This window comes from Ceratotherium simum, chromosome 18 (assembly GCF_057802395.1).
Source record: "Ceratotherium simum simum isolate JZ-2026a chromosome 18, ASM5780239v1, whole genome shotgun sequence".
In the NCBI taxonomy this organism is placed as follows: Eukaryota; Metazoa; Chordata; class Mammalia; order Perissodactyla; family Rhinocerotidae; genus Ceratotherium; species Ceratotherium simum.
In genome coordinates, this window is record NC_141917.1 from 30,524,162 (window position 1) to 30,540,118 (window position 15,957).

The window sequence follows — 15,957 nt, forward strand, 5'->3', positions numbered from 1 at the left end:
ATGCTAATGAAGTGACTGTAGGCAGGACCCTAGATAGCTTCAGAATGTGTGCTGGTCTCCAGAGGAACCTATCACATGATCAGAGGGTTAGGACTAGCAGCCCACCCCTCCTCTGGGGAGGTGAGAGCGGTTGGAGATGGAGTTCAATCATCAATGCCCAATGACGTAATCAATCATGCCTACGTAATGAAACTGCAATAAAAACCCTGAAACAACAAGGCTAAGGGAGCTTCTGGGTTGATGAGCAAATGGACGTACTGGGAGGATGGTGCCAGAGATGGTGTGGGGGCTCTGTGTCCCCAACCATACACCTTCCCTATGCATCTCTTCCATTTGGCCATTCCTGAGTTGCATCCTTTATAATAAAACTATATTCATAAGTAAAGCGCCTTCCTGAGTTCTATGAGTTGTTCTAGCAAACTAGAGAACCTGGGGAAGGTGGGGGGTGTCATAGGAACTCCTGAATTTGTAGTCAAGCAGGCAGAAACACAGATGTCTGGGGACCCCATTTACAGCTGGCATCTGAAGTGGGGAGTCTTGTGGGACTGGGCCCTTAGTGGGGTCTGTGCTAACGTTAGGAAATTAGTGTTAGAAATTAACAGATATATGGGCCAGCCTGGTGGTGCAGCGGTTAAGTGCGCACGCTCTGCTTTGGTAGCCTAAGGGTTCGTAGGTTCGGATCTCGGGTGCACACTGATGTACCACTTGCCAAGCCATACTGTGGCAGCGTCCCATATAGAGTAGAGGAAGATGGGCACAGATGTTAGCCCAGGACCAATCTTCCTCAGCAAAAAGAGGACGATTGGCATCGGATGTTAGCTCGAGGCTGATCTTCCTCACAAAAAAAAAAAATTAACGGATTTATACAACACCCAGTTGGTGTCAGAGAACTGGAGAATTAGTGTTTGGAACGACATAGCACACACCCAGTGTGTGTGTGTGTGTATATGTATATGCAGCTACATATGAGTAGGGATATTCAGAAAATAAACCCTGGAAGAATACTAACACTGGTTATCTCAAGGCAGAAGGATTATGGGAGATTTTAATATTCTTCTCATTCCCTATTTGTATTTTCTAAATTTTCTCTAGTGAACATGTATTATCTTTACGAAACAACACATACATTATTAAGAATGCAAAAGAAAGTGGTTTTAAGCCAAGTGAATGGGAAAGAAGTACACTAGATGGATTAGGAAGCTGTGAGATGAAAGCTAAGCAGGTCAGTTGAGAGACGACTGCTTGGGTGAGGCATGCAGAGGCCTGATGCAGGGCAGTGCCACTGACAAAGGGAGGGAGGACCAGGTCAAGAGCTAAGTGAAGGAACAGGGTAACAGAGGGGAGGGATAACAAGGGTGACTTTCAAGGTAAAAATCTTGGCTAATCAAGAGAATGGTGATATTGGGGCCGGCCCCGTGGCTTAGCAGTTAAGTGCGCACGCTCCGCTACTGGCGGCCCGGGTTTGGATCCCAGGCGCGCACCAACGCACTGTTTCTCCGGCCATGCTGAGGCCGCATCCCACATACAGCAACTAGAAGGATGTGCAACTATGACATACAACTATCTACTGGGGCTTTGGGGGAAAAAAGGAGGAGGATTGGCAATGGATGTTAGCTCAGAGCTGGTCTTCCTCAGCAAAAAAAAGAGGAGGATTGGCATGGATGTTAGCTCAGGGCTGATCTTTCTCATAAAAAAATAAAATTAAAAAAAAAAAAGAGAGAGAGAGAATGGTGATATCACTAACAGGAAGATGCCAATTTACAATTTGGACACGTTGAATTTAAGGTGAAAGTAGAAAAGAAAGATGAGAGAGGGTAGATGCATATTTGAGTGTCATCAAAAAAACTTAAGAGTTGAAGTCATGAGAGTGAAGGGTGCTACAGGCACAAGAAAGTTTGTGTGTATGTTTATGAAAATTACTGAGGAGAAAGCCTTGGGGAATACCTATATTCAGAGGCAAGAAATAAACTGACCAATTCAAGAAAGAAAATAATTTACTATCTATAAACAAGTTCTCTTTTTCTGAACTGGTTTCTTTACTTTAAGGAGCATGTATATTCTATGATAAATTCAGGCATGTTCTTCCATAATTCCCTTTTAGACCTTATATAACAGTATCTTATTTGATACTTTAATTAATTTCATTGTTCTACTGCAGGGGTGGGCAAATTTTTTCTGAAAAGGGCCAGAGTAAATATTTCAGGCTTTGTGGACCATACGTCCCTTTTGCAACAACCGAACCCTGCTGCAGTGTGAAAGCTGCCATAGACAATAAGTAAATGGTCATGGCTGTGTTTCAATAAAACTTACTAAAAAAACAGGCATGATCTGGATCTGGCCTGTGGACCACAGTTTGTCAACCACTGCTCTATTGGATAACACATCAAAACAAAACACACACACACCCCCTCTATCTTGTCAAAGATAACATGAAAATAATTTGGTCTCATTTTTATGTATATATTTCTAGAAAGCTAATTTTAACTCTGAACTTAGACATTCCATTAATCATGCATATACATACCAAACGGAATGTCAAAGTCATCCAAAGGCTGGGGACGATGAGGTTCTTGTTGCTCCTAAATGAATTCCAAAATGATCGATCTATGATTAACTCAAAGACATTTATTATTTTGAAAAAAATATTCAATAGCTATGAAGATTGTTGAATTCTTAGGTATAGGTTCAAATCTTATAATTCTAGAAATATTTATTGACTCTATCAAAATAGCTCTACAAAGTAGTTCCCAAAATTCACAAGCCAAACAATAAAAAAGAGCATTACCAATTTAACGCAGTTACTAAGGTATGATGCACAATCCGCTCCTGCAGAGTAGCTTTGATACTCAAATAGCACACCCATTCTATCAAAATTGTTCATGGACTCAACATTTTTACCACGTAAAGTTTCTAGACATGCTCTTGAGGACTTACTAAAAAAGTGTGCCTTTGAAAAATCCATGTAAATAAAACTATATTTCTGTTTATTTAATCTGTTGTTGCAAAAATAGGGAAATGGTCACCAAATTTAGAAGCAATGTTTGAAAAGATCTGATTTAAAATATAGTTTACATAACAAACCTATGTTTGGTCAATCCTAGAGGCACCTAAAAGAGACAGGTGAAACTAGGAGACACCCAACTAACATACCACATGCATTCAAATGCCATAGAAAAAAGCAAGAGTGATTTCAAATATCAAAAAGTCACACAGGCAGATGCTCTAAACTACAGTTTTTCATTTACCATCAAGTTGCTTTTCACATTCACTACTGTATGTTACCGTTCCACGGAGGGATGCAGCAGGGACTTAGTATTTAACGATGTAAAGTTTCTCCTAGTCACAACCAGAAGCTTCCAGCAATCAGAAGACTAGATAAACCACAAAGACATTCTAAACTCTGTGTACATGCAGACCAGGGAAGAATGAATAGTAGTTTTTTTATACCTTGGGTTTCATTACTGTTTCTGAATCATTATCATTAATGATGGAATCCTCTGGTTGGAAAGTCACACTTGGTTTTCTCCTTAGTTTCTCTGATCCTATTTCTTGCAGCTCTTTTTCAGCTCGTCGTCTTTGTCTGTTAAAAACAATAGTGTAACATATATTTTTACTATTATAGTAACATCAGTTTTTCACTTGTATCATGCTATATAGGGAAACAGTTATCAAAATTATGTTAATAAATTATATTCAATGGCACTTAATTAAATTTGCAAGATACCAGGCCAGAATACAAGCAAATATAAGCAAAATCCAGGGACACATGAAAGTTATTTCTAGTTCCTCTACTACTGAACTGACGATTGTGTGTTAGTCACTGGACTCTCAGGTCAGGATTACACCTTTTAGGTAATTTTCAAACTCTCTTTTTTGCAGATTCTAAGCTGGCCCCAGAAACCCTATCGGATACCTCCATTTGCCTATTTGAAGAAGTTTTGAGCACACTAGTCACCTCAGCAAAATCCCAGCAAGAAGGAAAGAGGGCCCAGAAAGTTAAAGGGAAGACTTATTTTGAAGAGGGAATATCTGGAAAAGATGGAAGGAAAAAAACATTTCTGGAAAGAGAGCACTGGTATCAGATTTTTGGGTCTGATAAATATGAAATTGTTATTTTCTAGACTCAGTAATAATCTACCACTCAGTACATGTATTGAACATTCATCATGAGTAAAACACTATAAATGCTCTTCATCAGAAGTCAGAGCCCTGCTTTTCAGTGCCCTGTACATTTTCAGTGCCTTGCACACTTCTTAGAGCCCTAAAACAATTCACATCACTTACTCTCCTGCTTCCTATATGAGAGTCTGGAGGATATATTACAACAAATATTAGCTCAGTGTATCGGATAGTAAATGGAATATTGCAGGAGATACCAAATATTTGTGCTGCAAAAGATGACTGCTCACCCTGTTACAGAAAAATGTAAAAGAATCCAGCCTATGAAAACCAGGAAAGAACTCCTTAATAAAATGGAAAAAAATAATAATATTTGTCTCCCACAATATGGGAATTTTCCTCATCAGAGGATGTGTCCAAATGCACGACATTTGACAAGGAAATTGAACATGCAATTGTGTATAGACTGGGAGGCTGAACCAGATAACTTCCATCTTTATAACTTTATTATTGTAACTAATTATAAACTTGCAGGTATGTGATATTCTCAAATAAAATGTCACTTAAAACTTGCCTTTTTTTACTGTCCTTCCCTTGTCTCACTTCAGATGGTTCTATTTTGACCTTCAGAAGCTGTAGGTGCCCAGGATCGCCTTGTTCAAATAAATTACCCGTTAGTTTCTGCTGGCTTTGTTTAAACGCAATGAGGTTTTCAAGTGGGATAAGTTGTGGTTTTTTGTGCTATAAGGCAGACACAAAGCATAATAATTTAAAATTACAAACCTCAATTATGCAATATGTTAATAACAAATTGAGAAAAACGTTTGTTTAAATTAAACTAAGATGTGCAAGAGATACAACATACCACAGATAATAAATTGATTTGGACTGGTAAGATGAGTATCTAGATCTTAAAAAGTAAATGATTTTAGAGTGCTGAAAATATTCAACTGGGTCATCCGATTGCAGAAATTAAGTTAGAAGTCTTCATCTTCCTAATTTCTTTTCCATATTAAAAATCTTCCTTCTTATAATTATAAATGAAATTATATAATGTCTAGCATTTGATTTAAAATTCTCTAGAACAGGGAGAATGCACAAGGGTGGAGACTATGGATGGAACAGATTAGCAATATGCTGATAACCACCACACTGAGTGATGGAAATTTGGAAGTTCATTATACTATTCTAATAAAAAAATTTCTTCAAATCCTTTTCAAAATGTCTACTTTCCACTCCTTTAATGCTTTTTTTGTTCATAATATGTTCAGAAGAAAAGAAGGCATGGTAAGTACTTTTTCTAAAGAAATGACCATTTCTTTTCCCAGTACCATCTTCAAATCTTTTAAGGGCCCCAGAGAACCAATTACTCAATTATCATCTTACAATGGTACTACTCACTTACAAAATTAGAACCTAAATAATTTGAATTTCATAAATCAAAGGTCACAACTTTAAAGAGGATTTGGTGGGCTGATAAAGATTCAATCTTTGTGTTTTAAGTAGTTTAAAAAGATAACATTTTTCCACATGCACAACTACTTACAGACCTAGGTCTATTTAACAATTTTAGCCTGTAACAGATTTAAAGGCAATAAGATTACAACTGCTAGGAACCTCAAACAATGCTCTCTCTCTCTCTCTCTCTCTAGACACACAGACACACACACCAACACACACGGACAAGAATATCTGATCATTTTATTTTACTTATTTCTTCTCTGAGCAGAAGAAATAGCTCTGAAAGAGTCCAGGAAATTCTGGTATTGAAACGAAAGACCCGATAAAAGAAAGACCTAAAACCTTTAATATACCCAATTATTATTTTAAAGCTGATTTTTATATGTTGTTCAATAACAGAAGCATTATTTTTTAAAAAGAAATGTGTAGGAGCTTTTCATTGAACATACAGTAGTACTTATGGTATGAAAAATGCAGGACTGTGCTTCTGCACCACCCTGCAAAAATCATTACCGTATTTTCTGGAGGCAGACATGAATGAAGTAATGATAGTCTTGGGTATTTTCTTTCTTCTGCTACAGTTCTGATAGGTATTGAGGGAACTGTAACTGATGCTCTTGAGACAGAGGAATATATATAAGGAGGTTTAAGTTGCAGGTGCAATAATGGAAGTCCAAAGGAATTCTGAGGAGATATCACAAAGGGCCTTGGCTTAACATCAAACAGTTTTTCTGGCTTTATAAATGCTGAAGAGTCCTTTTGAGGTGTCAAGTTTTCTTGTCCAACATACTGATCCAAGTTCACGTGCTTCGGGATTTCTGTAATCACAGCTTCTGCCCATTTCTTCTGCTCAGCTGCTTTTTCTGTGGCTTCAGTATTATACTGGCTCAAGTTCAAATGGGACACCGAAGCAGTGTGCACTGCTCTCTGTGGCAAAGGAAGCTGGAAGGAATCAGATAATCCCCAAGCCTCTCTTGGCTGTGGCAGAGGCCTGAAGGGAACTTGTGGAACTCTTCCTGTATGGAAGGAAAGGGGCTTAAATTCATGCTTAGGCTGAAATTGAAGCAAAGGAAAACCATCACCAGGTCTTAAAGTTTTTGCAGTTGGAATAAGTCTAGGTGTCTTTGGAACGACAGAAGATGTGGACAAAAGGTGGAGGTGAGTATTTCCAGTAGTGGCTGGAGACAACGAAGTGGCTGGTAAGCTTTGAGATGTTTGAGTTAGTCCTCTATTCTGGGGTTGGCCTTCTAAGTGACATAAAGAAATACTCCCATGTGGAACATTCTGGAAAAGAAAAAAATATTACATAAGTTTAGACTATATTACAAACTCCTTATTTTGTAAATAATGTTCAATATGGCTTGGAGAGGGAGGAATATAATAACTGCTAAAAAAGTTATTTACTCAAATAAAAAACCAAGAATTGAACTACTAGGACAACTTTAATGGTATATTTAAATGCATTACCTGTAAATTTTCATTATTATTTTGATCAGATTGCAAAATTCCTTTATGGCAGTGTGGGCTGTTCTTGCCAGGCTCTATGGGTTGCTCTCCCATGGACTGTGGTTTAATGAAAAACCTCTCCTTCAGATTTCTACTGGTGTCTTCAACATCACCACTCCCTCCTGGGGGGTTCAATACTTGGCTTCCCACCAAATGCACAGACTGAGACTGCTGTAAAAGTTGACTGATATCTGGGAGGTTAGCAAAGGATGATCCCACTATTTGCATTAGGCTCATGAAGTTGATCTGTTGCAGCTGGAATAAAATAAAAATTAAAGAAATATCTTAAAATATAATGAAAAGAATCTAAGGAATCAACAACAATCATCTGAGTATTCCACAAGAGTTGTACCTTTGTCTCAATATCTGTCAGACCCATGAATGCTAAGCAGGAAGCACAAGTGGGAGGGATGAGGAAAAAAAGAATAGCTTCCTGTCTTCAAGGAGCTGTCAACTGGGAATATGAATGCATGAATGAAACCTGTGACTATTAGTAAAGCAGTTTACATAAACATCTCAGGGATCAAAAAAGAGTGATCTGATAGAGTAGGGTGAGGATAATTAAAGAAGAATTCCTAGAATGGGTGTGTTGTGAACAGGTTTTCAGGAAAGATAAGAACAGAGATTAGCAAACAAGTGAAGAGTAAGGAATTCCTTTGGAAGAGCTGAGCGGGTGAAAGGTAAAGACAGGCACCAGTGGTTGACAAATGTCGCTGCACATTAGAATCACCTAAGGAGCATTTAAAAATCTTGATGGCCAGGTCATACCCCATACCAATAAAACCAGATGTCTGGGGATGGGAGCCAGGGTTAATATTGTTTAAGATAACCAAGTGATTTCAGTGTGCAGAAAAGCTTGGGAACCACTAGCATACTGGCTTAGCTGCAACAGGACATTTATAGCAGCTATAATGAGAAGACAGGTTAGTGCAATAGTTCTCGAACTTCAGCATGCATCAGAATCACCTGGAAGACTTGTTAAAGCACTCTTTGCTGAGTCCCAGGCCCAGAGTTTTTGATTTCAGTAGGTTGGGATGGGGGCCTGAGAATTTGTATTTCCAACACCTAAGTGATGCTGATGCTACTGGTCCAGGGACTACAGTTTGAGAACCACTGGACTTGTGAGAGTGTGGTGAGAAAAGAGGGAAGGTAAAGGCTGGTTGTGGGGTCCTTGAAGCCCAACAGAAGAATCCGCACTTGATAAAAGAAACCAACAGGGACACACTGCAGGTTAAAAAAATGTAGGTTCCCTTAACTTATAAAAGAAATACATGATTATTACAGGAAAAAAAAAAAACAGAGAAGCATAAAAAAGAAAATAAAAGTCATTCATAATCCTACCCCCAAAGACAACCAGTATTGACATTTTTAGTGTACTTCCTTTCACTCTTTGTATTTTTAAAACAAGATTGATATCACATAGCATACAAATTTGTACCTGAAATTTACTGATTTTTTTTTTTTTTTAATTTTTTTTAATTTATTTATTTTTTCCCCTCCAAAGCCCCAGTAGATAGTTGTATGTCATAGCTGCACATCCTTCTAGTTGCTGTATGTGGGATGCGGCCTCAACATGGCTGGAGAAGCAGTGCGTCGGTGAGCACCCGGAATCCGAACCCGGGCCGCCAGCAGCGGAGCGCGCACACTTAACCACTAAGCCACGGGGCCAGCCCAACTGAAGATTTTAAAACAGGAAAATAACAGTATTAAAACACTATCTGAAGAAGAATGTTCTAGAAAATGCATATATAAGACAATGGAAGTATGAGTTCTAATAATCTAAGGTTGGCTACGCCTATAGAAAAAGCAAGTGGCTGTGCTGACATACAGTGTGGCCAAAAGAATCAAGAGGGCAGAGTAAAACACTAACTATGGGGAGTGAAAGAAGGCAAAGATGATGGTCTAAGACAGTGATTCTTCATCTTTTGTGTGCATCAGGATCATTTAGAGAACTTGTTAAATACATAGGCAGTGACCAGCAAAGTCCCTACGTATTCCAAAAAACACAATTTGAGAAATGCGTCTAAAACTTTAAGCTGGTAGAACAGGTTATGCTACTAAATGGAAAAGGAAAAGAAGGGACTGGGAAGAATAAGAATAAAGTCAGTTTCAGTAAGTTTTATGGGACAGTGGGACATGCTGAAAAAGTATTCTCATCAGGGCCCATAAATTCAAAGAGAAAATTAGTGCCGAGAATCATCAATATAAAAATGGTATATTTCATCACATACAAGGATATGGAAGTGAATGTAAAACAAACAAGTACAGGACTAGATTTGAGGGAAATTAATGCTTAAAGAATAAAATAGAAAAGGGAAATAATTAAAAATTGTTGGTAGACAGAGAAAAGGATAACCAGGCGAGAAAAAAATGATGGAAGTCAGGGCCGGCTCCGTGGCTTAGCGGTTAAGTGCGCGCGCTCTGATGCTGGCGGCCCGGGTTCGGATCCCGGGCGCGCCCCGAGGCACCACATCTCTGTCCAACCCGGGGCCGGGTCCCGCGTACAGCAACTAGAAGGATGTGAACCTACGACATACAACTGTCTACTGGGGCTTTGGGGGGAAAAAATGAATAAATAAAATCTTTAAAAAAAAAAAAAAAAAAAAAAAAAAAAAAATGATGGAAGTCAAAGTGAACGGTACTCTAAAATGCAGCCGACAATTTCAAACCAAGCCAAAATTTGGTTTGAGGATAAGAAATATGATGCGACAGGCTATACTGGAAAATAAACGTTGGATACTTTTGAGCAGGAGTCTGCTGGTCTAGTTTGATTAGCCCCCACCTCACTTTTGTGAGCAGCCCTGCATCCCCAAGAGCTCAGTAAAAAGCCGTCATTGTAAGAAGGAGGTAGCTCAGCCAAGACTCCAGGCCCTAGAGTTAAGAACTTCTGAATAACAAATAAAGAGTGCCCAAACCAGAGAAACCCTGCAATTTAATTTTAACTTGTCTATTTCTGGACGTTTGTTCATATTTTAAAAATTTACATACATATTATGTGTACATTTACTTATTTATTTGGAGATGTGCTTACCTGAACTAATTTAAACATTTCATCTTGGAGCATCTGCCTAACAGAATCTGTAGAATCTGGTACTTGAGCCCTGGGTTGACTTCTCTGGGTCTGCCAAGGTGTTTGCACAGGTGTTTGTGAAGAAACATTGACTCCATTTGATACCAAAGGCGGAACTGAGGAAAATTTATCTTTAAATGCAGAGATCTGTGCACTACGTGGAAGCATATAAATAAAAAATACATTTTAATCAAGAAAAAAACAAATTAGATGTTTATGATCTGAATATTTTGGTCCCACTTTTTTCTTCTACTTTAAAGGCTTTCTGGAAGTTTTCAGGAAATTTAACCCCTAAAGCCTATCTCTCTGTATCCCTTGGCCACCAGACACACTTGTCATCAGCAGTTATTCATCTGAATGCCTTTATTAAAGGACACGTACTGTCTACTCAGCCACAGCCCCCTCCCTATGGTGTTACAACACAGAACAGTTCACACATCTATGTTATGTGTCTGGTCCCCGTAGGCATCTGAGTCGGACACCTGTGCAATCATTCTGACTAGCTGTACAGACTACGCAATTTGGCTTAGGAATATATTCTTTTGACTAAAATTAATGATCCAGAATGGAATTAAGAAAAATTGGGTTAAAAAAATGTTTAATTCTAATATGGGTCCAGCAAACTACTGCTGATCATCATTAAATGTGAAACAACAGTATTTTGAACATTCATTTCCCAACACATCACACAGTATATATTTATAATAAACCCTAACCAAAAAGTGCTTATTTAGAAATCAAAATTAAGGATCAAAATAAGCTTTTTATTTTTTTTAAACAAAATGATTGCTTTGGGATGATTCCTTAAACACAGCAGGTACTCAATGTTTTCTAAGCAAATCAATTTTATAAACTAAATAAGGGAGCAGGCATTGTCATACTCAAACTGATCACTGTCTCTAAAAAGAAAAGAACATATTAAACTGCATTTAGATTTATTTGGGTTTACACTCATTCCTTTTCAGCAATAATATTTGCCTTTTATCAAGCATCTAATGTGCTCAGTAACAAAACTTTATTTGGCAAATCCATGAAAGACAGGCATCACAACTGACCACTATTTTAAGACAACTTTATTGGCCTTTCTTTCAACAAGTAGCAAGGAGATAGATTCTAATTATGGAGGATTTTTCTAAAGTAAAGCTATTCTATATTATCCTCCTATTTCAGCAAGATTTCTAAACACTAAACACTCTTTTCAACCTCCATAAAAGAAATTCAAAAGACAGAAACTAGATGAATCTGTTCTATGAGAGAATTAAAATCATTTCATACGTTATTAGAAATCTGTTAAAGGCTGAAAATGAGCAGCCACTACATCTTTCAATAATATATCCACTACTACTTTTCAGAAAAGACTATTCTCAAGTAGTTTCTGTATATCTTTAAAACACGACTGTTAGAGGAAAATCTTTCAAAAATAAACTTAAAGGTGTTAGAAAAGCGTATCTATGTTGCTCTTTCAATTCTTCATGTTGCTTTCATTTTACTCTCTTAGTTTCCAGTCAAAACATTTAGTAATTATTTCAAAAGGGTACAGTACGGATCACTTCATCCTCTTATCTATCTGTAAAACATGATTATATCAAAATGGTACAATATGCAAAAATTCTTACCTAGAAATTTCTGAACTTGTATCTACACAAAATGAATGAGGAATGGTGTGTTCAGGATTTGAAAATTCTTCAATCATACTACAATTAAAGATTAATAATTGATTAGGAAGCAAGATATTCTTCACATTATCTAAGTTACAGGTGATCTAATGCTCAGCCATCTAAGAATCTAAACATCCTCTACTCCTCTGTAATGCTTAGCTAATAATTACTATCTGTTTACATTAGTCTCCATAGCAATTAGTAACAGATTCAAACAAATGCAAAGAATATTTCTGGATGGCTTAACATACTACTTCAACACTGTTGACTGCTCAGCAACAGAAATAACAGAATTTAAAATGAGGGGATTACTGCAATAAACAAAAAATTTAAAAAATATCAACAACAACAACAACAAAAAATAAAAATAAAAAAAATAAAATGAGGGGAAGCGACGTTAGATGGGACCTCAAATTTTACCCATGGAAAGGCAGACACTTTGCTCAGGAACACTACAGAGCCCATTATCACTTTGAAACTATAAAGATTAGTTTTTTATTAACAGAAATATCTATATTACTTGTAAAGACACATGATGTTAAATATATTCTTTTTGTTAATTATTCACAGAAGAACTGAACAAAATACTGAGAAGAGAAAGAAAATCTAATTATGTTGCTGCTCTTATCCAAGGTAATTCTAAGATTTTAAAACTTCAAACATTCTAAAAATTAAGAAATCATGTCCAAGTGTTGCAACAAAAACTGCCTTGAGCTCTCCTTGAAGCAATAATAAGCTAGCCAGCAGAGCATGTGTACAGCACAGCCCTATGGACAGTATGCAGTAATCATACCACGACAGTGAAAGATCATACATATATATTATGATTCATAATGGTTCTTTATTTGACACAATAAAAACAGAGTCAGATGGAAAGGTGGTTCCCTAATTAGTAGCTAAATAAACTCCGGTCTATTTACAGCTATATTTTACTTCGATAAAGCTGGTAGTGATGGGAGAACAAAAGGTATTTCAGATATCATTATTTATTTCACTCTACCAAGATTTAAAGGCATAACATTTACTAAAAATCACCATTTACCATTGCTATAAATTGAAGTTACAATTTCACTGGAACACAATATCACCATAAAATATATATTGTAAATTATGAGAAAAACAAATCTCTTCATCAAGGGAATCCCAGGTGAGCCTCAAGAGCCTTGAGCCTTTTTCACTGAGGTAAACAAGGCAGTTATAATCACTTCCATACTTCCCCTTACCCTTTCTGTTCAGTTGATTTTTTCTCCCTATATGTCTCCAATGGTTCTTCCCTCGGACACTGAACCTCTCCTGTGGAATGCTGTTAAAATTCATAGTACCCAAAAGGAAAAGAGGTGAAAAAAATAGGTATTACTGTTTGGGGTACCTTGAGTTTCACATTAGCCACTCACCCAGAGGAACAACAGTCCAAAAGCAAGTGAGAAACCGAACATTAAAATGTACTCCCAGGCCTGCTCTGACCAGATCTTTATACTGAGTGAATTGCCTTTGGCCTATCACCCTCAGCCACCAAACATATTAAAGTACAAAGACAAAATTATGTCAGTAGAAATCATTTACAGTGTATTTACAAATACACTGTAAATTACACATACCCTTCACCACATGATAAGTACATTGTGAAAACAACTATAAAATCAAGAAAAACGAATCCTTTTAAAGGAATTGTTTCAATAATTCAAAATGTCTGTGTTCCATCTGAAAAATCCAGTATATAGAGTTTTGAGAAAACAAATTATACATAAAAATGCATATATGTACAAAAATTGTATACTAAAGCTGAATTATACATTTTGAATATAGACTACTTTCATCACACTTGATTAAATTAATTTACTACAGCATTTTATGAAATGAAAATTTCATTGCCTGAAATTATTAGACATCTTACTAATAACAGAATTTCAGTGAAAGAAAAATGCTGCATGGTATGGCTATACTCTACAATCCACAGTGCACTTTTAAGAGATAACAGCATTGGTTGGATGTATTGAATAAAAATACTTAAGTATAATTTAAATACTCAACAAAATAGAAGTTGAATAACTTTATCCACTATTTATTGACTTACTTCTAAATGCCGCGGTAAAGTCTGCATGTAAACGGCAATATTGGGACTTTTGAGACTTCTCACAGGTTCTTTGGTGTCTTCTACAGGGAAACAACGACAAAGAGAAAACTGACCATTTGAAAAATAATCAATTTATTTTTTAGAAGGTTCAGGAATATTACAAGAAACAAATACAATGGCAGAAACATTTTCTATCACCCTTACAAAAATATTTTTTAAAAACACCCACAGACTATCTCTCTTCATCAAGTGAATCCCAGATGAGCCTGAGAGGTCTCATATTGGTGTATATAACTCCTTGTAAAGCTCCGAGAGCTTCTGTTTTAAGGAAGACTGCCAAGGAAAGGTTCATAGAACTGGTTCACAGAAATGAAGAGGCCCATAATAATTACATAAGCAGGGCAAAAGGCTCACTAATTGTAAATTCAGTTTATGAGTTAACGTGTTCAATATTTCATAAATATTACACTCTCTTTTAATTTTTGGTTTTAGGCTATTATAAACATACCAATTTAGATATAAGACTAAATAAGTTATTTCAGGGGGCCAGCCCGGTGGTATAGCAGTTAAGTTTGCGCGTTCTGCTTCGGTGGCCCAGGGTTCGCCAGTTTGGATCCTGGGCGCAGACCTACTCACTGCTCATCAAGCCACGCTGAGGTGGCGTCCCACATAGAAGAGCTACAACTCTAAAACTATGACACACAACTATGTACTGGGGCTTTGGGGAGAAAAAAGAAAAAGAGAGAGATCAGCAACAGATGTTAGCGCAGGGTCAATCTTCCTCAAAAAAGAAAAAAAAACAATGCAGCAATGAAAACTTGAAAAAAAAATGTTATCTCAGATAATCATTCACCAATTTCAAATTGATGAAGTCAAACAAAACATTAGCCAAATGAACTGACCTTCATAGTCTGATAGATATACATCCACTTCCTCCTGTGTAAATGTTTCTACTTCTAAAAGATCCTCATCAATATCTATAAATTCTTTTTCAGTATCATCAGTGACAGAAATAATCTCATCATTGGTTGTTTTTATTTCAGGACTTTTTGTTTCAGGTGGCATTCTATTGATAAAAATGAAGCAGCTAAAATTATAACTCATTCTTGGAAACAAAGAGCTTGCTTTCAATTGATTGAGTTTGTTGAAAAGGAACAAACTTAGTTTTCATGTTTATAAAGTCTTTTGTTTTTTAACTATGTCTGGTACATAGTAGGAGCTCAATGAAAGGTTGTATAATGACGGACTGAACATCTTCATTTTTATTTACTCAAAAGACTGAAATAATTCCAACTTATCTAAAATTGCCATTCTCACAAAGGAATCTTCCTCCTATAAGGCTTCAGCGTTGGTATTCAAGATATATTACTCATAGCATTGCTTCATATGTAAAAGTAGATGAAACCATTAGTTCAACCTCCTCTGAAATAGGAAATCAATTAGTATAGGGATCTCTCAGGATGAATTAGCTCCTCTCTCAGAAGATACAACCAACAGAGAAGAGACATAATTTGCAATGAATCGTTAAAACACTGCAGACAGTGCTCACTTCCAACTTCTCTAGTTCAAAGAAATGCTCATTCCTTTAAGTTTCAAGGGTTCAGTTCTTCCCTGTAAGCCCAAACTCCATCAAACAAGGTATCATCCCCTAAAAAGGAGGGCATAATCAGCAACTTACTTCAAGATATTTTGACAAGCTTCACTTGGATCATTTCTTTCCTCAGTTCCAAGTTGAGTGGATACTGCAACAGAACAGCCAGCAACTGTTTTGCAATCACTCTCAATATGGGGTCCACTCCGAGAACCAGCTGAATGATTCTCTACCACCTAAAACCAATCACTTACAATATTTAGTACTCATTATAGAATCCCTTACTTTTTATTATATCTTTAGATTACTAATACTTTCTACAGAACTTCTCATGATTAAGTCTCTTATGCATTATCAACCATTTACTACATTTCTACAACTCAATATTTGATGCTGAAGCAATGATCAAATCTTTATTCCACCTGAGAAAAACAAACCTGACTACCTAAATAGTATTCAAAAGAAATCAGCCTTAAAA

General features: G+C 36.7%; 1 protein-coding gene across 4 annotated transcripts in view; it reads right to left on the reverse strand.

The window, feature by feature from the left end:
- Positions 1-15,957, reverse strand: part of CPLANE1 (ciliogenesis and planar polarity effector complex subunit 1) — a 118,240-nt gene that overhangs the window by 40,698 nt on the left and 61,585 nt on the right. For all 4 annotated transcript variants that reach the window (XM_087443206.1, XM_087443209.1, XM_087443208.1 and 1 more), the window contains exons 27-37: positions 15,567-15,715; positions 14,791-14,954; positions 13,889-13,968; positions 13,038-13,117; positions 11,773-11,850; positions 10,118-10,310; positions 7,048-7,341; positions 6,094-6,864; positions 4,694-4,860; positions 3,448-3,580; positions 2,525-2,579 (exon numbers count right to left, since the gene is read on the reverse strand). In XM_087443206.1, the coding sequence (XP_087299332.1) occupies positions 2,525-2,579; positions 3,448-3,580; positions 4,694-4,860; positions 6,094-6,864; positions 7,048-7,341; positions 10,118-10,310; positions 11,773-11,850; positions 13,038-13,117; positions 13,889-13,968; positions 14,791-14,954; positions 15,567-15,715 (2,164 nt within the window). The remainder of the gene's footprint in view (positions 1-2,524; positions 2,580-3,447; positions 3,581-4,693; positions 4,861-6,093; positions 6,865-7,047; positions 7,342-10,117; positions 10,311-11,772; positions 11,851-13,037; positions 13,118-13,888; positions 13,969-14,790; positions 14,955-15,566; positions 15,716-15,957) is intronic.